Source organism: Vigna unguiculata, chromosome 2 (genome assembly GCF_004118075.2).
Source record: "Vigna unguiculata cultivar IT97K-499-35 chromosome 2, ASM411807v1, whole genome shotgun sequence".
Taxonomy (NCBI): Eukaryota; Viridiplantae; Streptophyta; class Magnoliopsida; order Fabales; family Fabaceae; genus Vigna; species Vigna unguiculata.
Window position 1 is genome coordinate 19,266,411 of NC_040280.1, and position 21,080 is coordinate 19,287,490.

Genomic DNA, 21,080 nt, shown 5'->3' on the forward strand with positions numbered 1-21,080 from the left:
TTCTTCAAAAGACAACTTCATGTAAGGCTTGGAAGAAGGAGTTGTTGCAAATCATTTTCTAACAGTTAAAAGATTTAGAACTCAGATATTTTCTTCTTCTTCATTTGTAAAGGGTGGATGTAAAGGTGCATTACAAGTGTTTCATTCAATATTAAATGTACTATCCTCATCAAGAAACATCTAAATAGTTGGCACTACTTATCAACACTAGGTTAGATAGCTTTTTTACTAAAAATGAAGTAAAAATAGAGATTGCACAGGGCAAATAGCTCGGCTAAAGTTTAAATAAGCTTGCGTTAAGATGGTTGTTAAAACAAAACAACTTTATTTTGTATCCTAACAGATCTTGATGTACACTTATGCTTTGTGCATATCATCTTGGTAGTTAGAAGATGAAGTCATTCCTTGCAACACAATAATAAATTTAAAGAATGGTTTCATTAGGCATAGTCTATACTTAAATTTTGTGTGAACTTATATTCTGATGAAGGTTTTACTTATCAAACAAAGTTAAAACTACAATGTGTTGTATGGCCTGTCAAAACACTTGTATCTTGCTTAATTTTCTTATTTTCATATTTCAACATCTTACAATGAGAAGAATCTAAGTGTTTTAAACCCTACAAACTATCGACAATGATAGTGACATCCTCCAAAGAAGTCATATAAATCTAGGAATCAGAATCCACTACTAGACCACCACCAATAGAAACATCTAGATTCTTAACAATAGAAGATGCATACACAACACTAATCATTATCATGATTTGACTCAGGCTGTGACTGAGCAACAAACGGTACCACAAAAAGAGTGCACCATAATAGGCTAAATCATAGGCTCCAACACAGACTCCCCCACAGTATCCACTACAGGGTCCACCATAGGCACCGCAGGCTAAACCATAGGCTCCACCCCAAACTCCACAAAAGACTACACAATAGCCTCCACAAACTTTAAAGTTGAACCTAGAAATCGTTATTCCCATCTTAGGCACCAACCACCTAAGGACGACAAAGTTGTTGTATTTTTGTGTCAATTGTTTTATCTCCACTAGAAATTACCTTGGCATTTTGTTGTAAACATCTACAATTAGATAGATCATGACCAATCATTTTACAATTTGAACAAAAAATAGGCAATTTCTCATACTCCACATCAACGATAAACACAAATCCTAGTTTTTCCACAAAAATTTGATTAGACAAATTAGATAACAAATCAACATCAACCAAGACACATGCAAAGAAATCTTAAGACTTATTCTTAGTGTAACCATCCAAAGATAACACTACAAGAAAACACTAAAATAGAGTCCCATTTAAACCTACTCAAAATGCAAAAACAACATTATTGTGTCCTTCTTGCATAGATATTAAGTGCACCATTTAAACATGGAAGTAATAGAAGTTTTGCATTGGGGGTCGTAATGAACTCAACTAGAGACGGTCACACGCAAATTGTAATGATGCTACAATGATTTTGTATCATGTTAATTTTAAGAAAAAAAATATTGGTTATAGCGTGGGTCAAATCCTCACTCCCTATTTAATTTTTAAAATTAATATTACACAAAAGGATGGTTAAGCCCACTCAATCTATTTAATTAATTAATTTTTAAATAACAGTATCCTGTTGAATGGTGTTCATCATACATCCATTGCATCCATAAACACTTTTCGCAAATAGGAGTTTACATCAATTATTTAACTCTTAAACAAGTTACAAGAGAATTTTCTTATTTCACGAAATGAACATATTCTATACTAGGAGAACATTACCAACTCCAAAAGGGATCATAGGTCACGCCCAACTCTACATTTTTGACCATGTATCACCATCTACGAGCATGGGTGACAAAGAATCCACATCATCTTTTAACCCATACATTCTCCTCATAACTTTCGAGAATGCAAATCTTCACTTAGACACAAATGTAGAGAAAATCAAGCAATATCTTCAAAAATGTAAAAGAAAATGAAAACAAGGGTTAAAGACTCGAGCTTTCATGTACTCAAGATAAAACATAATGATCTAAGGATCAAAGCTCATTTAAAGGTTAGGATTGGGAGATCTATTAAAGAGGATTACCTTAAGAGCTCATCGGTGCTACAACGGATTAGAATGCGGTGGAGAAGCTTTGAGATTTGGGGAAATGATGGACCACGATGGAGAAGCAATGAGCACCATGGTGGCACGAGGACCATGGTGAAGAAGCGAGGCTCTACGATTTTGATAAAGAAAGGGAAAGTGATTGGAGTTGTAGCGAGGCTCTACGAAAAATGGAAAGCGATTTCGAGAGAGAAAAGGAAAGTGACTCAAGTTGTTATGCGAAAAAAGGGAAAGTGCTTTTTGAGTAAAAGGAAAAGCGGGAACTAATTTTTATTTCCCTCCGCTTAATTAAAAGAAAATAATTTTACTATTTATAACCATTAGGTCGAAAAAAACTAACACTCAAAATTAAGATATTATATTATTAATCTTCGTATCTACCAAACCATTACAAAAAAAATCAATATATTTAATTTTATTATACAAATTTACCTAATTATACATATCTTTTAAATATTCCTTTACTTACCACTAGATACCGTTGATTATGCAATCACTTACTAAATAAAAAATAATATTTTTTACAAATTTAATACATTGTGTGGGTTTCTTAAACACTAATAATAATATTATTTATTTTAAATTTTTAAAATATTTTATCATGCTCATGAAAAAATCCTAGTATACATAAATTTTATTTCATTTACTTATATAATGTGTTGTGTCGACTTAGAATGGGCATGATCCACTCTAGAATCCAAATTTTATTTTGGATCCAATTAGAGTTGCCTTGGTGTTGATGTTAAAAAAAGTCTCTTTTTGGCTGACACTCTTTTACAGTGACTTATTCCTTGTTTTCGTGTAGTGTAAGAGTGTGCCAAGGCCACACAGAATTAAGAAAATTGCCTTTGACTATTAATATTTCAAAGGAAGATCATGTATGCTCACCCAACATTGAGCTTTCGTAAGCTTCATAGAAGTCATAACAAAATCTTTAGTTAAAACAAAAGCACGAAGGATTTTAGAGACAAATCTCAAACTCTAACCTCCATAACCCTTCTCATATCCTCGAGCGAAGAAAAAGCAAATTCATAGAATCGTTTATCAAGAGAAATTGCTTTTCATTGACCTAAATGTTTTCAGGTCACATCAAGCTTCTTACAAAGATCTAAATGTGTGAGAGGTTTATCCCTTTTTTTTAACAAAATACCCATGCAAATGATTTTTGCAAATGATTTTTGCACTTCTCCAAACCAGCAAAATAAACTTCTTCAACAATTTGCACCAAGATTATATCCCTTTATGTAAGGAGAATGTAATTGTGATAAAGGAATATCACAAACATTATTAAGAATTTGGGCAAACGTACGTTTTTGTGCCCTCAAATTTCAAGAAGATTAAGATGAATAAGGCTTTCCCAAATTCTAATCTTATAAACCAACCAAAGGATATAAAACCCCAAAGAAGAAGTTATACATACATGCCCTCCCTCCAACCAACCAAAACAAGAAAGCTAACCTAATTCTGGACCTAACAACTCTACATTGTCACAAAGTTGCCAACACATCGGCCTTCAAAAGCACACACAATTAAAAGATTCAACCAGATAGCCATTTAATTTTGCAAGAAACCTTGACGCTCTCAAAGCATGCACCCCCGATTCTAGTACGTAACTGTTGGTTATATATTCTTTCATATATGAGTTATAGTCATGGTTATTGAGAGATTGTGGTTCTATATGGTTATATGACATTAGTCTTACACATATAAGACCTTAGACACCACTTTTACACCAAAACCTTAAGGCAATGTTGTTATGGGTCTTTATTCTTATATAATGTTTAACTTTGTTTATTCTATCCAATGTGGGACTTTTTTTGACTCACACTAAACTATTCCCAACATCTCCCCTCAAGGGTGAGTCCTTTGTTTTTTTTCTTTTTTTCATATGGTATATTTCCCTTCAGGTGTGTATGAGTGACCCCTTTGGTTATGGTTATGCGGTCAGTCACTCCGAACCATCGGCTCTGATACCACTGTTGGTTATATATTCTTTCATATATGAGTTATAGTCATGGTTATTGAGAGATTGTGGTTCTATATGGTTATATGACATTAGTCTTACACATATAAGACCTTAGACACCACTTTTACACCAAAACCTTAAGGCAATGTTGTTATGGGTCTTTATTCTTATATAATGTTTAACTTTGTTTATTCTATCCAATGTGGAACTTTTTTTGACTCACACTAGACTATTCCCAACAGTAACACTCTAGAAACTCCTCATTGCACTCTTACTTCTTCATTGTCTACCCAATAACATTTTCTATAAAGCCCATCCAAAAAACATCGTAACTAATGCTATTTTATATATATATATCATTTATTTTTAAGATCCTACAATTAATTTATTTTTTATTCTCTTCATTTAGGGTCATTATAATATAATAAATAGGTTTAATTATGCTTTGAGTTTATGATAAATTTGGAATATTGAGTCCCTCATAAATTTTATTGTTGTGATCAATTGAGTTCTTAATAAATTTAATAATTGAGTCTTGTTATAAACTTTTTTCTTAAGTGACTGATGTGACTATTATTTTGATATGTCACCCTATCACATATGTCATTTTATTATTTTAAAATTTTATAATTTTGTAATTATATAATTCTATATTTTAATACTTTTAATATTTTAATTAAAAATTGTATAATTATAAAGTAATTCTATATTTTAAATATAAAATTATAATATATTTTCAATTTTAATTCAAATCATAAAATCATAATTTCATAATTATACAATTTTAAATTAATATAATAAAATTAAAAAAATTATAAATTATAGCATTTTAAAATAATAAAATAATAAGATGACACATGTAACAATAGTTTAAAAAGTTAAGATAATAACCATCTCGACCTCCAAACCCATCACCCCAACCATGGGACTCAATTAAAAAAATTAAATTTATTAAACACTTAATAGATCATAAAAATTTAACACATCACAAAAATTTATCAGACAATCAATTAAGACTTACAACATAATTAAGTCTAATAAATATTTAAATGTCACTGCATTCCAATAATAAATTAATATTAAATTTATGGCATCATTTAAAGAGTAAATTTAGCCTACGTTACTAATATACCATGTTTTAAGTGACTAATAGTATTTCATGCTTCAGCAAATTCTACCAGCGTCTAATACTTTAACGGATGCTAACTGCAATTTTTCTTGTATTGTGGTTTATAAAAAAACAATCACTAGAGATTTGGGGAGTAATAATATAATTGGTGAAAGTGCCTAAGATTAAAATTAAAAATAAATAAAAAGAACAAACCTGTAACAGTTATAAAATGTGTAAAGAGAAAAAAATGAATATGTTGAATATATATAATAGAGCATGCAGCTCAAAACAAACTATAATTGAGTTGTTTAAAGATGCTTTGGGGCTGAATTAAACAATAATGTATATGTATAATATATAGTATATAATCCAAATACAGTATTATAATGGTGAAGGGGAAGAAGAGCGTAAAGGAGAATAAATAGTAAAGAAGGAAAAGCATGTAAATGAAAGAAAAAAAGAAAGAAGGGTGAAATCTGAAAAGGAAAGGAGTGGAAAGCGAAAAGTGGAGTGAGGTGAGTGGCATAAAGTAACGTGGCCTGCCGACTCCCAAGCAATCTCGAATTCCACGCAACTGATTGCGCACCACCATCCCTATTAACCGTTGCCCTATCTTTTTCAACGCCACGTACATTATCAAACATTAATGTCTAATAACCACGCAATATTATTCAAAACACACCACAACCCAGTTATTATAATTATTATAATCAATGCCTCAACCATCAATCCCACTTACTTACAATAATTTCAACATAAAACAAAACTATATTCGCTTAGGTGGACAAAATATGTAGTTTTACATGGATTATGAATTGTGAAGATTACATGAGGGAATTTAGGTTTCATACATGTTGTACAATCTCAAGGAGAAATTTTAGTTGAAAAAGAGCTTCCTTAATATACATTGGCTATTGCTTAAATAATAATCTAATAATTGTGTACATACATAATAACTGTCACTAAATGAATGATACTTAGTCATGGTCAAAATATAACCCAAGATAGATAATTACCTGCTACCGAGGTTGTAAGGTACCATGCATAAATACTATATTCGCTTCTCGAGACAATAGATGGCTAAAAGGGACTTCCTGCTAAAGGAAAAAAATTGATGCCGCTTGTGGCCTACTTGTTCAGAGTCTACAGGAAACAAAAATGCATGCATGTCCATGCATTTTCTCTGCTCCACTTCTACCCATCATCAGCTGAATCAAATCATCGATCGCAACGATTATTGGCCCATCAAATACAAAACCTGGATAACCAGACACATTTTAGATCGATCAAGTGTCATGCATTATTGCATGGATTCCTGAGTCAACATCAAGAATAAAACACACTCGTTCATTATATAAGATAATACAGAACAACATCATCACTCATCTGGTCCGTTGATGTATACGTACAACCGTGTATTTGTTGTTTATGTATTCAATATATACAAAATACAAGGTAAAGGAAAAGCATTTATGAATCGGGTTCCACTTCCAAACCAAATAAAGCGTCATGGATATTAACACAACACGAAGCTAGCTAACATTTTTTTTTTCTTTTTGTATTTTCTTCCAAGACAAATATGTTTTTTGAGACCCAGTGAAACATTAAATTTTGCATCTTTTCAAACATATAATGAAATATTAATTCATCATGCCATGGAAAGCTAAGCCTTCGTGCTAGACTTCGCTGTTAGCTCACAATCATATAGAGGAGCCACTCACAATTAACTTGTCTACGACTCGTTATGGGTAATATCTGACAGCAACTTCATCTGATGCGACAATCGTGCAACCTGTCAACCTGACCTCTAAAAGGTGTGTTTTTCTTTCCCTTCCCTTTTCTCTTTACACTTAAAACGAAGCCCCGGGACCTATCTATAGCTATCACCAACCGTAACAGTTACGCGTACGGTGCACCTCTAATAGTGACTAACTAAACTAAATAAACAGATATCTGTAATTGTGGAGGTGCTAAAGAACAATAACAATTTCAACCACAATATACAAGCAAGAAATCCTCGTAGGTATGATATATATATATAAGCCTACAAAATTCCAGCTAGAGACATGTCATGTTCTCTTTGAAAGTGACAGATAGCAAATTTTATATTAAGTCAGTGCATATATATTTAATCGAATTGGCTTTTGAAAGACAGATGAAGACCTAGCAAAGTTTTTTGATCTGCCCAATAAAGAGAAACAGATATGTCATGCGGATCTGACTTTCCGAGCAAAAAGTCGAGAGCTTAAAGAAGATTAAACAATTCAAGGCCCCGTGAAATGAAAGAAGACAAGCAGCGATAAACTCTTTTTTTGTCTGTTAAATGTAAATATATACTTAAAAATTCACAAAAAATAAATATAATCTTTTAACAATAAATAACTCTAAAGCCACTCTATATTTCTTCTGGAAAAAAGAAAAGTCTAATCACTATTTTTTAATCTGGAAAAAGAATAGGTTTCAATGTTCTGTAAAGTTTTAAGGGCAACGCATCTAAAAGCAGTCAATTGAAGACTAATGAAAGGCTCACCTTTGAATTCCTTTGTCTCCAATCATACTTTAACATAAGATGTCTAAGTGCTCCTTAAAACCACATCATTAGTCAATATAATTGAGGTTCTGCCAGAGAAGTTCGTAGCCACTAAAGATATGCTTTATGATGGTAATGATGCGTGTGTCATGACCACATGAAAGCAGATCTTAAGCAGAAAAGATATCAGCCGACCATATATCATGCTAAAGGTTTAACTCTCAATAAGGGAGGAATATGAAGTTATGTAATAGGGAGTGTCATTGTTGACTCCGATTAGTTTTCCAGTGTTCGAGATACTAAATAAAAAAACACATGACGAAAGTTGGACTGACAAATGATACAATAGTTTTCACCCTTTAATCTCATGCAACGATAAATTAGAAAAATTTGCAATGTTCGACCAGTAACCAAACTAAATTATCATTTTCACAAAACAAGCAAAAACAAATAATTGTATTTCATAAAAGTAATATTTTTCACACCATTCCATATCCGAACTATTTGCTCTAATGAAGGAAAAAAATGCAACGTTCATTCAATTTGAGAAAAAGTTTACATTTTTAATTTCTATTTTTCACTTTTAATTATAGAAAAATAATACTTTAGTTCTATATCATTATTTGATGGTAAAACTAGTATAAGAATAATTAAACTTATTTCTATTATTTTCCGAATAAACCTTAAAAAAGAAAAACAAGATGAAAACAATTAATATATTAAGTATATTTAAAACAACACGTTTTAGCAATCCTAACTCTTTTACCTCAGATCTGTATATATATAGCTTGCAGCTAATCACTTTACAAGGCACTCTTTTATGATTGAATGACCTAAGAATACCTTTATAATGTCATTCTCTATATTTCTTTGTTTATATAAATAAGAAATAATTTTTCTACAAAACCTTTTCACTTTTGATACCTAAAAAGTAACCTTGAAAAACAATGTTAACAATAGTCTTAAAATTTAATTTCTAAATTGTATTTTTGTGTCATCAAATATACGTTGATAACTTTTCAGATTTTATATTTAATAATTAACTAATAATTATATTTGTGAAATCTCTAGAAATAGAGTAATTTTAATTTTTACTTGCTAAAATTTAAATAGCATTTCCCTCTTATTTAGGAAAGTATAAATAATTTTTACCCTTATTTGCACAACTGAAATAAAAAAAGTGAACTTGTTTGTAAAAATAATTTAGTTTTGGTAAATCTCCTTTAAAAAAAACTTACAAAATGCCTTTGGCAAAAGGTGTATTTAGATAAAATCTTTAATATTTATTATTGGAAATACAAGTGCGCATAAAACGCGTATATCCTTTTTTTTCTATGATAACAAAAAAAATGATAACTATAAGGAAAAGTTTTAACATGACTACCATATTGAAAGACGATTACTAAAAATATCATAATAAGGTATATATTACAAAAATAATCCATTCTTTATTAATTGTTATAACTATAAACAAAAACACTTTTAATATGGGTAGTTTCTTATAAATTATGAACACAAAAATTAATGTTGAGAAAGGCTTAAAAGAATCATATGTGAAATCTGTTTAAAATTCAACCTTATTAATGGTTCTATAAATTATAAATAAATGAACTGATAGAAAAGATCCAGTGAGTTATACCATGAAATTATTCTGTCATCTGGTACGCATTCCCGGAGGTACAATATCTCCAAGCAAACCTTCATCCGTAGGAGGCTGCAGTGACGATGCATCAGCTGGCATTACAGCGCTGGATCCTCCAGATGCATCATCCTGTGCTTGGCATGGCTGAGAGATGGAGCTGACAGTATTTATATTATTAGTCTCTCTGGGTAAATGAATTGGATAATAAAACTGCGACATTGTAGGAGCCAACTGGCCCGCAAAGGCAGCAGCCTCGTGACTAATGATTCCTCCTCGAGGAAATCCAACGGTGTGATGACAGTGTTGGCCTTCATATGTGGTAATCACAATCGTTGGGTCCTCGGAAGAGCGTTCAACCCTCTTCTTCACCGTGCATTTGCTGTTTGTGCAGCGGTAGTAGCTCCTGCAAAAGAAATATAAATGCATCACAATAATTAATCAGTGAGATGTTGTCAGTTAGCTTTTCTGGTGCAGTTATCACTGCCAATTTAAAGACTCATACATCCACGGCTTCCAATCAATAATATTTCACCTTACCTATCCACCCAATATATATATATATATATTGAATTAGAAAAAACTATATTGTTTGGAATCATCTCGGTTTTTCATTATTCTTTTTCATGATTATTGTTATTTATATATTCCCATGTATAAGAGGAATGTGAACAGACTATTTAACAAACTTTTACTCACATTTATTACTTCAAATTTATTAGAATCTATAAAATAAAAATTTTATAAAAGATAAAATCTACGAAGAAAAAATTGTAAGTTATAGCAGTTCTTAATCAATATAATATATAATGTAAAAAAGTATGTCTGCTAGCATAAAAATTAAAATGGTGAATGGATTTGGTAATATAAATATGCATCGCATGCTAAGTTAGTTGACATAATTTTTTTTTCTCATTTCCATTTTATCTCATTTTATTTCTGAACCATGTCTGAAGGTTCAAAAGTGTTTTAAAACAATACTATATCATGTGTTTTCTTTAACAAAAACGAAATTTTAACTAAAGGCAAAAGGGGCCACAAAATAGTCAACTGTATATGATATAGTTTTTAATAAATTTAAGTTGATGTCAAGGTAGCTGTAAACCTAGGGAATGGGCTATTTTTAACTGCCTTCTGACCATACTTCCGCCATCTGTAGCCATCTTCAAGATGATCAACTTCACTCTTGGTCATAAATGCAAACCGTGGCTGCCGTATTCGCTTTTGCCCCTTCTTTTTACCTTTAATCCTACAAAATATATCACTTAAAATTTATATCAGAATAAAGCAGCATAAGAAATCATCAAAAGAAAAAGAAAAACGATGTCCCAACCTAAAGCAGGAACAGATTTTGTATTTATGTCCATCATCAATCATACACATGATTATATTGTATAGAGAAAAATCAAGATGTTTGCACCATTTTTATGTAATTTGAGAGTATCTGTTTTATAAAGTAACGCTAGGTAATGATAAGATTAAACAGTGGTCATCTTTTGGGTTTCATAAACATCCATGAAGCAATAATCCGAATCATGAGGCTAGGAACTAAGATAAGGCAATTCGGGTAAAATACATTAATATAAGTTTTTACAGGTAATAATCTCTCAAAATAAATAAATACACGTGGGAGAGAACCCTATTAACACAAGTAAATAAATAAATAAAAAGGATAAGCAAGAAAAATTAAAAAAAAAAGATATTATAAATTTTTCAAATTCCATCTGTTAAATGGGCAGAGGACAAGCAATCAAATTGGAAGAAAATTTGAGTAGAGGCTGTGGATTGATCACAATTCCACTAAAAGCCTCATTTGTGTCAATTCAGATTTTTCAAATCATCATTAAAGTCATACATTTTGTGCAAGGCAAAAACAATAAGATCCACATTGCACTGGGGGAAAAAGACACAAAAATAGTTCTGCATGGTAATCATCCCATAAATACGACGAACAACACCTTGGTACGTATAATTTAGCTCTAAATGAACATGAATTTTCTTTTAATTAGAAAATAGTTCACATAAAATATGGACCACAAACCTTATAATGAAAACACGCAATCAATATTTAGGGGAAGAACAATTATGTCATAGGCAACTTACATAAAATTGTATTGCATACAAGATAATTACAAGCACAAAATGCTTAATTAATGCAATGCTTCCACATAAAACTGAAATGAATAAGCATCATACTAAGAAAGAAAAATCCCTGTTATATATTTATATTCGAATGGTAAAATGACCACGTAATTTGAACCAAAAGAGCTGCAAGTGGTTAGAATCTTATTAATGCCCAAAAAAATTCAAGAGCAGTGTGTGCAAGCATAAATCATTTAAGAAAACAATAAAGAAAAAAGGAAAAGTGGAGCCCAATTACCCACCCTTGCTTTCCATTTTATTTTATGGTATTCTTTTTCTTTCATTGACTATTCAAACTCTCATCAAAACAAAGTGTAATAATGACAATAATAATACGAAAATAATGAACACCACTAAATTATTATCACTCTGCGAGCCTTGGATAGCTTAGAAGCACGCCATTTCCGCCGCAATAACGACGATGCTTGTGGGCTGAAAAACTTCGCACAACCGAAAAGGCAATCCTTTTTTCTCCTCTCTACACCCCTTCACTTTATTTTCGACCCATGAATTCTAGAAATTTGCTAAACGCAACAAATAAAAATTTCAGTTACAAATGTTCTGGTTGGGAAGAAGATTCCTAGTTGTACGGGCAGAGAATTGCACTGACTCGAGTAAATTAAAATTGAATAAAATAGAATACGATAAAATAAAATACGGTGCATACAAACAAACAAACCACAAGTTGATTCGATTGTGATTTTCGTTGATGTGGAAATTTTCAGTTATTCCTATTAAACTTTCCACCACAATTTTACGTTAATTACGTATTCACCACGCACGCAGGGAAAGTGTTAAGCAAAGTTGAAAGCAGTGAAGTTATTTTTCTTTTTCATTTTTTTTTGGCGTTTTCGCGAACTCACGGTATCTCAGGCGGTTTCTCGTCAGAGACTGTGGATTTCTCCGGCTGATCCTCGCTGGAGCTCGACGACACCGACTGGTTATTCGACCGCGACGATGCAGCAGCGGCCGGTTCAATCGAACAGGTCAGAGAGGATTGAACCGGCATCCACAATCCGTCGTCGGTGCCGATCCGGTTCAACTGGTCCGGTTCGAGGTTCCACCCGAATTCCCTGAGTACGCTTCGCTCTCCATCGCCGGAGAACAAGTAGGCGGCGTCTGAGCCATCGGCGGCGAATGTCCAACTCGTGTCGCCGGCAAACTCAACCGCGGCGGGATCGGAGGTTGCTCTGTCCTTGTCTTCCATTCATGGATTGCGCGCGCGAATTTCACAGTACGAAGGAGAACACGCGATCTACGTTGAAGGAAACTGGAATCGAATCCTGCAAAATTCGAAGAGCAAACGCACAGACAGAGTGTAGAGAGAGAGAGAGAGTGATGAGAGAGAAACTTAGGGTTTTTGTTTGGGTTTGGTTAAGAAGAGGAAGGGACGCGTAGTTTTTGAAGTTTATGAAGCGTTTGAAAGCGTTGTCTCGTCAATACACAGTCGAATGAGAGAGAAGAAGAAAGCGAAGTTTTTCTCTTCATTTATTTAATTAAAAAAAAGAATATTTGAATTATTTATTTAATAAAGAAATAAATAAATACATGGAAAAGGAAAAGAAAAGAGATAAGTTAGAAAAATGAGCGTTAATTAATTGTAAGAAGGTAAGAAGAAAGAAAGTGGTCACACGCGGATGAATGATTGGACCCTCCTTGCTCATACTTTCCTTCCACAACTAGGATTTGTTTGTTGCATTGCACTACCTTTTTCATTCAGCCATTTTTTTTTTTTGTATTTTAACCTCTCTTTTTTCACATGCTTCAAATTAACACAATTTCGTAAATTCATTTTAGTATAATATGATTTAGTTATGATATAGATTTTTAATACATTTTTTAGTATTGAAAACTGAGCATCTCAATAATAGTAAAACTATGAAGTGGTTTTATTCCTTGCCAAAGTTGTGGAAGAAGGTTCCTTTCATGGGGGAAACCAAACCCTAGGCTACTATTTCGTAGGATAATTCATGTTAGAGATAGAAGCACCCATTTACCAAAAAACATTAAATTAATCAATAAATGGACGTGATGATAAAGTCACCTAGGCAAGGCCAAATTACATTGCCCTCACGGATCTTTAAGATAAGGAATTTCATGAGAATTACAATTAAATCACAAACTTTGTTTTGCCATCTTATATTATTCTCCCTGTTATATAGTATACATTATGCTGCTTATCTCTTGTCTTTATCATAAGAAATCAAATTACATTAAAGTCCTCATAATTTTTACACTATTTCTTCAATAAATTAAATATGTTTTTTATACATTGTTTCAAAAATTATATATATATATATATATATATATATATATATATATATATATATATATATATATATATATATATATATATATAAGCTACGTAAAACATCCCTTCCGGCAAATGATATATGACAAACTAATCTTTATAATGGATTATGATATAACATTTATGTTTTTTTTTTGTTAAAAAATATGTTTCACCTAACTTTAGATCGGAGAATAAATAACTATATTTTAATTTAAGAATGAAACACAAATTTTAAAATTAATTTAGAAAATAAAAGTATATTTAACCTTTTCTTAAATGAATGTTATATTATTTTTATTTTTATTTAGTTTAAGTTACAAATTATATATTTCTATTGATGTGATTTTGCTTCTATATTCAGTCTAACTAGTTAACTATTTCGCTATTTGTCCTTTGTTATATTAAAAAAAATAGATATATTATATTTATTGATTAGTGCGCTGTTTTTTTAATTAATTGAAATTAAAATATTCAAAATATAGCTTTGATATGATGCATGAAAAAAAATACCATACGGACAAAAGCTTAAAGAATTTATGAAAGACCTTCAAGATTTAGCAATAAAAAAGTGCTATTACAAATTTAATTATACAAATTAACTTTCTGTATTTTATTATTGTTGTTGATTTCGTTTTCTATTTATTTTTGGTTTAGTTTATCTTAGCCGTAATGACTAATTAATGAAACAATTATGTGGGGGCCAAATCTAATTATTTTCAAGACAAACCAAAAAGTGGCATAGTATGTAAGAACTAGATTTATAATTTAAAATTATTGAATGTATGCTTTTAATTTTTTTTAAATAATTCTTTTTGTATTTAGAATATTTTAATTCCCATATGTTAATTATTTAAAAAAATTGTGTTTTAGTTTACAAACTAAATTATATATTTGTTTCCTTTTTCCATTTAAAAAAAAGAGTGAAACATCTTTTCCAACAAAATGATACGTGAAATGTTACTCATGTGACAAATAAGGACAATTCAAAAATTTGAGAATTGAAAGGTTGAAAGGAAATAAAATTTAATAAAATTAATTATAAGAAATAAATACATGATACTTCATATTTAAGTTGTGTCATTATATATGTTATAAAATTGATGAGTGATAGAATATGTATCAAACTTAACAATTAGCTAGAACATCTTGTTGCTAAGTTTATTTTTTACAATTTGCTCAGTTGTAGCTGTTGAAACATGTAGAATTAATACCAATTGAATTAAATGGTCAATCAAAAAATAAGTCAAATGCTTTATTGTTTTCACCAATCCTTAACACAACTTTGTTGATAGATTTCTTATTTCATAATGAAATGGAACATCAAGTTTATAATGTTAAGCTTGTATTCTAAGATGTAACTTTTCCTGTTTTGTAAAACCATCATGATAAAACTTTATTGCCATATCACAAATTTTCTCCCCATTGAATAATTTGTAAAGCCCCTTTGGATCTAGAGTTGCACTCAAAGTAAGTAACTTCACCATTAATAATTGGCATTATCATGCTTTATTTTTTGTTTATTTTTATCTTGTACTATTATTTTATTATTATATTTTTAGATATTTTAGATTTTTTTAATGAAAATGAAAAATATAAGTATTTGGTTTACATATTTAATATTTTTCAGATAAGTGAAAATATCAAAAAAATTAAGAAGAATATCAACAAAATTTAATTATCAAAGATGAGATGTTGATAAAGTTGGTTACGCCAATACAAAATCAAGTAAAAGGTTGCAGGCTCAATTCAATTCAAAAAATCTATAAATAAGGGACTTGGCGGAAGTCAAAGAGGACAACTCTTTTGGGAAATCAACACCCCTTTTTGGGAGAGAGGAAAAAATAATTCTTTCGGGGAGAAGGACACTTGACCTAAAAGAAGATAAGGTAGAGGCACATTCTCAAGGCTTGAGGGCATTCATCTCATCTTTATTCTTATTCTAGTATTCAAGGCTTGGGTGCAATGGCGGATCTTGTTTAAAAATTTTGAAGGGGCCAAAATAATATACATAATATTTATATATTTAGTCATTGTAACTAAGATAACAAAAGTATATATAATTTAGTATTGGAATCTCCTTGAATGTTTCACTTTAGGAGAATGATAGTTTTGAAGTTGTATTTGATATGAAACTCATTTTAAATAAGTTTTTCTTATTTCATATCTTTCACTTATTTGATATTATCATATTTGAGAACGTTTTTCTAGAAAGTTCCAAAGAATTAATATGAAACATTCCACTTGTAATTCTTTTAATCTTAAGAAAGGTTCATCTATTTCAACTATTGGATCGTTAATATCACACTTGAAAATATGCAAAGAAGTAAATCAATATTGTTTTTATCTTCATGGGAATGTTTCCTTTTATCACTTTAAAAAAAATAAATATATTATTTTATTCTTCATCAATATACCTATTTTTTTTAAAAAGGATTTAAGACTAATACATAATTTATCAAAATTTAATAAAAAATTGAGAGACGTAATGACTAAGAAAAATATGTGACAATCAAGTCACAATTAAAAAAAAGATAATTATGAAGAAACATATGGCACATAATTTTTCTTTCTATATTGATAACAAAATAAATATACAAAAAACTCATGAGATAAAAAAAATATTAAATATTAAACTAATACTTCCTTATCAAAAGAAAAGATAGAGTTGCCTTTTTTATTTTAAAAAATAGAAGAATATTGATGAGAAATAATGAATTTATGTCTAATTTTTTGTTTTTTTTTTCAGAAACAAATGAAAACATGCAAAAGTGAAAGATGAATATAATATGTGAGAAACTTAAAAGACAAGAGAAAAAAATATATCTCAATAAATTTATTTATCCTTTATTATATTTATTTTTATTTTTATTTTTATTTTTTATTACTTATAGAAGAAATAAAAACCTATCTAATTTAATTCCCTTCTATAATATATATATATATATATATATATATATATATATATATATATATATATATATATATATATACTACATATATTTAAAAAAAATAGAAATTTGGGGGCCATGGCCCCCCTTGAGATATACAAAGATTTGTCCTTGTTTGGGTATAATGTATTTTGAACTTTTTGTGAATTTCACTATTCAATATAATTCTTTTTCATCACTCTTGTATTCTATTATTGTTTATGGGAGTACCTACTAATTGAAAGATAGTTTGGAAAACCTGATTAGGATAGAACAACTAATAGATTTCACATGCTAGACATAGATATGGAACATTTAATCATTCATAACATTATAATCTTGATCATTAATGTGAACTTATAATAAAAATTGATAGACATATAAATTTTATTATTCAAGTTTAGACTTATCGGTAAGAGATTACCACTTATTACAAAAGGTGTTAGAAGTATATTGTTTGGCGTTTTTGCTTGAATTGAATCATGAAACCCAAGCCTAGTGAAACATTAATCATATGTTGTTGCACACCATATGTTTGATAAAAAATACAAAAAAAGTTTTATTTTTGTTTTTGTGAAGTTGGTTGTTTAATTGAGTGATGAATTGCAAAAGTTGTCAAGTGTTGCACAAGTCTTTTGGGAAATTATACTTGGACTTTCCACTTTATTACTTTTGCAATTTGGTTCACTTGTCAATCCCATAACAAGGTTTTTGACGTCGTTGTTGGAGACTTGTGTTCAAACACAAATTGGGCCTTTTTATCTCTTTTAGACTTTGTTATGTTTTTGTGTGTTTTCTTTTATGCATGTTGCCTATAGATGTTTATGATTTCCATTGATTTTATTTGTGCTTAATTTTTATCTCGGGATACTCCTTAGAACATGATCTAGTTGTTGGAAGGTCCTAGACATGAGATTTCAACAGCCTAACTAATAAAATCAAACTAAATATTGTAATTCACTAGAAATGGGATTGTGTGTTTGGCCCCCACTATTCTGGTTCTTAATGCAAGGTTTGATGCATGCTTAGTCTAAGAGATTTGCTAAGATATGTCAAACTTAAATGAGCATTACAAGAGACATTTGTGTGTCTAATCTTAGAGAACAAGAAAAGTAGTATTCATCACAAATGAGAATACTGTAATTTTGCAACAAGAGACATCTAAGTAAGGTTGCTTGGGGAATCTGTTTAATCATTCTATAATTGAACTTGTTTCATTGTTATTCTTATGTTTATTTCCAATTCTAAAAATTTTGATTATATGAAAATTAGGATAACTTGTTTGTTCGAGTATCTTTTATGTTCTTGTGAATGTAAGGTATTGATAAAAATGAAGATAAGACACAAAGAAGCATATGGTATTGGTTCAAAAGACAACCTAACATAAAGAAAAAAAACATCACAATGAATATCAAGTGTCGAGCTAAAAGACGTTAAACAAGCGCTTCCTGTGAGGCAACCCAATATTTTTAGCATCACTCACTGGGCGAGAGAATTTGCCTAGTGACCATATGGTCACACATTTAATTCGCTTTGCAAGTCTGCTCACCCAACGACTACTTGACCTAGTATTTTCATTTGCCACGCGAGTCTGCTTGCCCAGCGAACACATTGGTACTCGTTCAACAAATATTTTTTAGTTTGTTTCTGAACATGCTTAATTATTAAATTCTCTTTGAACTTGTTCTAATCATGTCATAAAATATATGAATTGAATGGTCAACTTGAGTTAGAATATGTTTGAGCAATGAATTTCTTATATCATAATTGTGCATATAGTTGAGATAACTTGCGGCACACACTGATTGCGAGATAATTTGATATGTTTTATTTAATCAATTCTTGATCAGTGTGAGAGTGTGACCAAATTTATTGGATATTTGAGTATGGAAACTAGGGATGGAAAAATAGGCCAGCCTTGTCCGTTTTGGCCTGCAAAGTGCGAGTCAGGCTGGCTCACCCCGTAGTTCGAAAAGGGGTATATTTTCCTAGCCCGCACTGCTCCACTACCTAGCCTGTGAGCCCATGGGTTGGCCCGTATTCGTAGTGAGAAAAATAAAAACTTTTTTATTTTCCCATATAATTGATATTCATTTCCTATCGAAATAATTCTAGTTAGTTTAACTAACTAAAAACAAGAAACAATAGCAATGAAGATTATAGCTAAAGTACAATAACAATATGTCACCTTACTAAACACAAAGGTACAAATTTGTTAACCTAAAAATGCATAAAAAGATATTCCATATTCGAGAACTAAAATCATTATCTTATATACAATGATTATACATAACAATAATAATAATAATAATAATAATAATAATAAAAGGAACGTACAGGAACATCGCCATGAATGGTGTGGGGATTAAATGTACAAAAAAAAAATTTACCATGCCACCACAACTGCACTACCTCATTCAATTTCTTTAATTTTGTAAACTGGCCATCGGGCTAGCCCACCCCGTCCCACCTTAAGCCCACAAAGATTGTGCGTTTGTGTAGGTCAAGCTTGTGCAGGCCAACAGGTTTAACATCCCAACTCGTCCCATGTTTTTGTCTACGAGCTTGTAGGCCTAGCAGGGCCAGCCTGCTTGGCCCGTCTTGAATTGTCACCCCTTATGGAAATATTTGAGTGTTGAAAGCATATGATAGTAGATAACAGTAAGGAAAGTAGTTATTAAAATGAGGTTGATTTTTGCTTGATTCTTATTAATATAAATAATTGGTTAGAAAAGATAAAGGCATTTGTTTGATATGTTTAAGCTACTTAGCCAAATAGCCAACACTAATATATGTTAATTGTCTGTTGTTACCCATTTTTAACCTAATTGTTTTATTCTTTTATCCTTAGTCTCTAAAGAAAATATATCTTGTCCTGCACCTTAGCCAAAGAGAACAAGTACATGTTAAGTAAAATAAAGGTATGAGTTCACATTAGATTGGGGTAGAGTATAAACACCCTACCAGGGTATGAGATTAAATAAGTTTGGGTAGGCTTTTGTAAAAGTCCTACCCCAAGAAAAAGAAAAATAGAAAGAAGAGAAAAGACGATAGATCACATGTAATAAGAAAAAAGGTTGGGTTATGAGAAGTATATGCAATTTTTTGGGAAGATTATGTTGTAAGGATACTAGGATACCATGAATTATTTACATTTAGTTGTTCTCTTAGGCCATTGGTGTTTTTGAATCCCTGAAAAATCATATTTCTTTTAGATAAGCCCTATTACAACCTTTGAAAGACCTTTTGATCTTACCAAATGTGTGCATTGTGTAAATTAGATGATGGGCAAAAGTTGGTGAAGTGGTTTTATAACATGTTGATTATGAGTGATCATTTATAACCAATTGGTATTATGTTTTATTTTGTTTATTTTTATCTTTTATTGTTATTTTATTATCATATTTTTAAATTTTGTAGGTTTTATTTAATAAAATTGAAAAAGATAAGTATTTGGTTTACATATTTAATATTTTGCATATAAATGGAAAATTCAAAGAAATTAAGAAGAATATCAACAAAATGTGATTATCAACATTATCAACAAGAGGAGATATTGATAAAATTGGTTACTCCAGTACAAAGCTGCAAGTCTAATCCAATTTGAAAAAATAATTCTTTTAGGAAGAAGGACTATTGACCTAAAAGGAAAGAATGTAGAGGCACATTCTGAAGGCTTGAACATTCATCTTTATTCTTATTATAGTATTTAAGGCTTGAGTGTAATGTATTCTGAACTCTTTGTGAATTTCACTATTCAATATACTTTTTTTTCCATCACTCTTGTGTTCTATTCTTCTTTTATTTTCATATTTTAGATTGATTGCATATGTGAAAGTACCAGCTGATTGAAATATAGTTTGGAAAACTTAATTAGGATAGAACATATAATAGATTTCACATCTTAGATATAGAAGTGGAACATTTAGTCATTCATAACATCATAATCTTGATTATTAATGCCAACTTATGATAAAAATTGCTAGACATAGGGTTTTTATTATTCAAGTTTAGACTTGTAGGTAAGAAATTACAACTTGTTTACAAAATGTGTGAATGTTAGAGAAGGAATTCAAAGTATATTGTTTGGTTCTTTTGCTTTGAATTGAATCATAAAACTCAAGCCTAGTGAAGCCTTAATCATATATTGTTGCACACCATATGTTTGATGAAAATACAAAAAGAGTTTTATTTTTGTTTTTGTGAAATTTGTTATCTAATTGAGTTATGAATTGCAAGAGTTGTCAAGTGTTGCACAAGTCTCTTGAGAAACAATACTTGGACTTTTCATTTTATTATTTGTGTAATTTGGTACACTTACCAATCCCGTAAAAACAGTAAAATCTACTATGAAGATCCTGC

At 30.4% G+C, this 21,080-nt stretch overlaps 1 protein-coding gene across 3 annotated transcripts; it reads right to left on the reverse strand.

Moving 5' to 3' along the window:
- Positions 1 to 5,809: 5,809 nt before the first annotated feature.
- On the reverse strand, positions 5,810 to 12,938 carry LOC114173540 (probable WRKY transcription factor 57). 3 transcript variants are annotated; one of them, XR_003602514.1, is made up of 5 exons: positions 12,362 to 12,938; positions 10,462 to 10,620; positions 9,357 to 9,762; positions 7,718 to 7,886; positions 5,810 to 6,445 (listed from the first exon to the last, which is right to left on the reverse strand). XR_003602514.1 is itself a non-coding variant. In XM_028058007.1 (4 exons), exons 1-3 carry the CDS (start codon positions 12,703 to 12,705, stop codon positions 9,372 to 9,374), a joined length of 894 nt encoding a protein of 297 aa, XP_027913808.1. In that variant the 5' UTR covers positions 12,706 to 12,935; the 3' UTR covers positions 5,810 to 6,445; positions 9,357 to 9,371. The 3 variants fall into 3 exon arrangements, 2 of the variants coding, with proteins under 2 accessions (XP_027913808.1, XP_027913809.1); XM_028058007.1 differs by lacking the exon at positions 7,718 to 7,886 and having other exon boundaries at positions 12,362 to 12,935; XM_028058008.1 differs by lacking the exon at positions 7,718 to 7,886 and having other exon boundaries at positions 10,462 to 10,605; positions 12,362 to 12,932.
- Between the last annotated feature and the right edge of the window lie 8,142 nt (positions 12,939 to 21,080).

Coding starts and splice junctions, on each gene's coding strand:
- LOC114173540 (XM_028058007.1), bottom strand. CDS start 12,705: ATGGAAGACAAGGACAGAGCAACCTCCGATCCCGCCGCGGTTGAGTTT. Junction 10,621..12,361: donor GAGAAACCGCCTGAGATACC/GTGAGTTCGCGA, acceptor ATAAATTTTAAG/TGATATATTTTGTAGGATTA. Junction 9,763..10,461: donor AAAAATAGCCCATTCCCTAG/GTTTACAGCTAC, acceptor TTTCTTTTGCAG/GAGCTACTACCGCTGCACAA.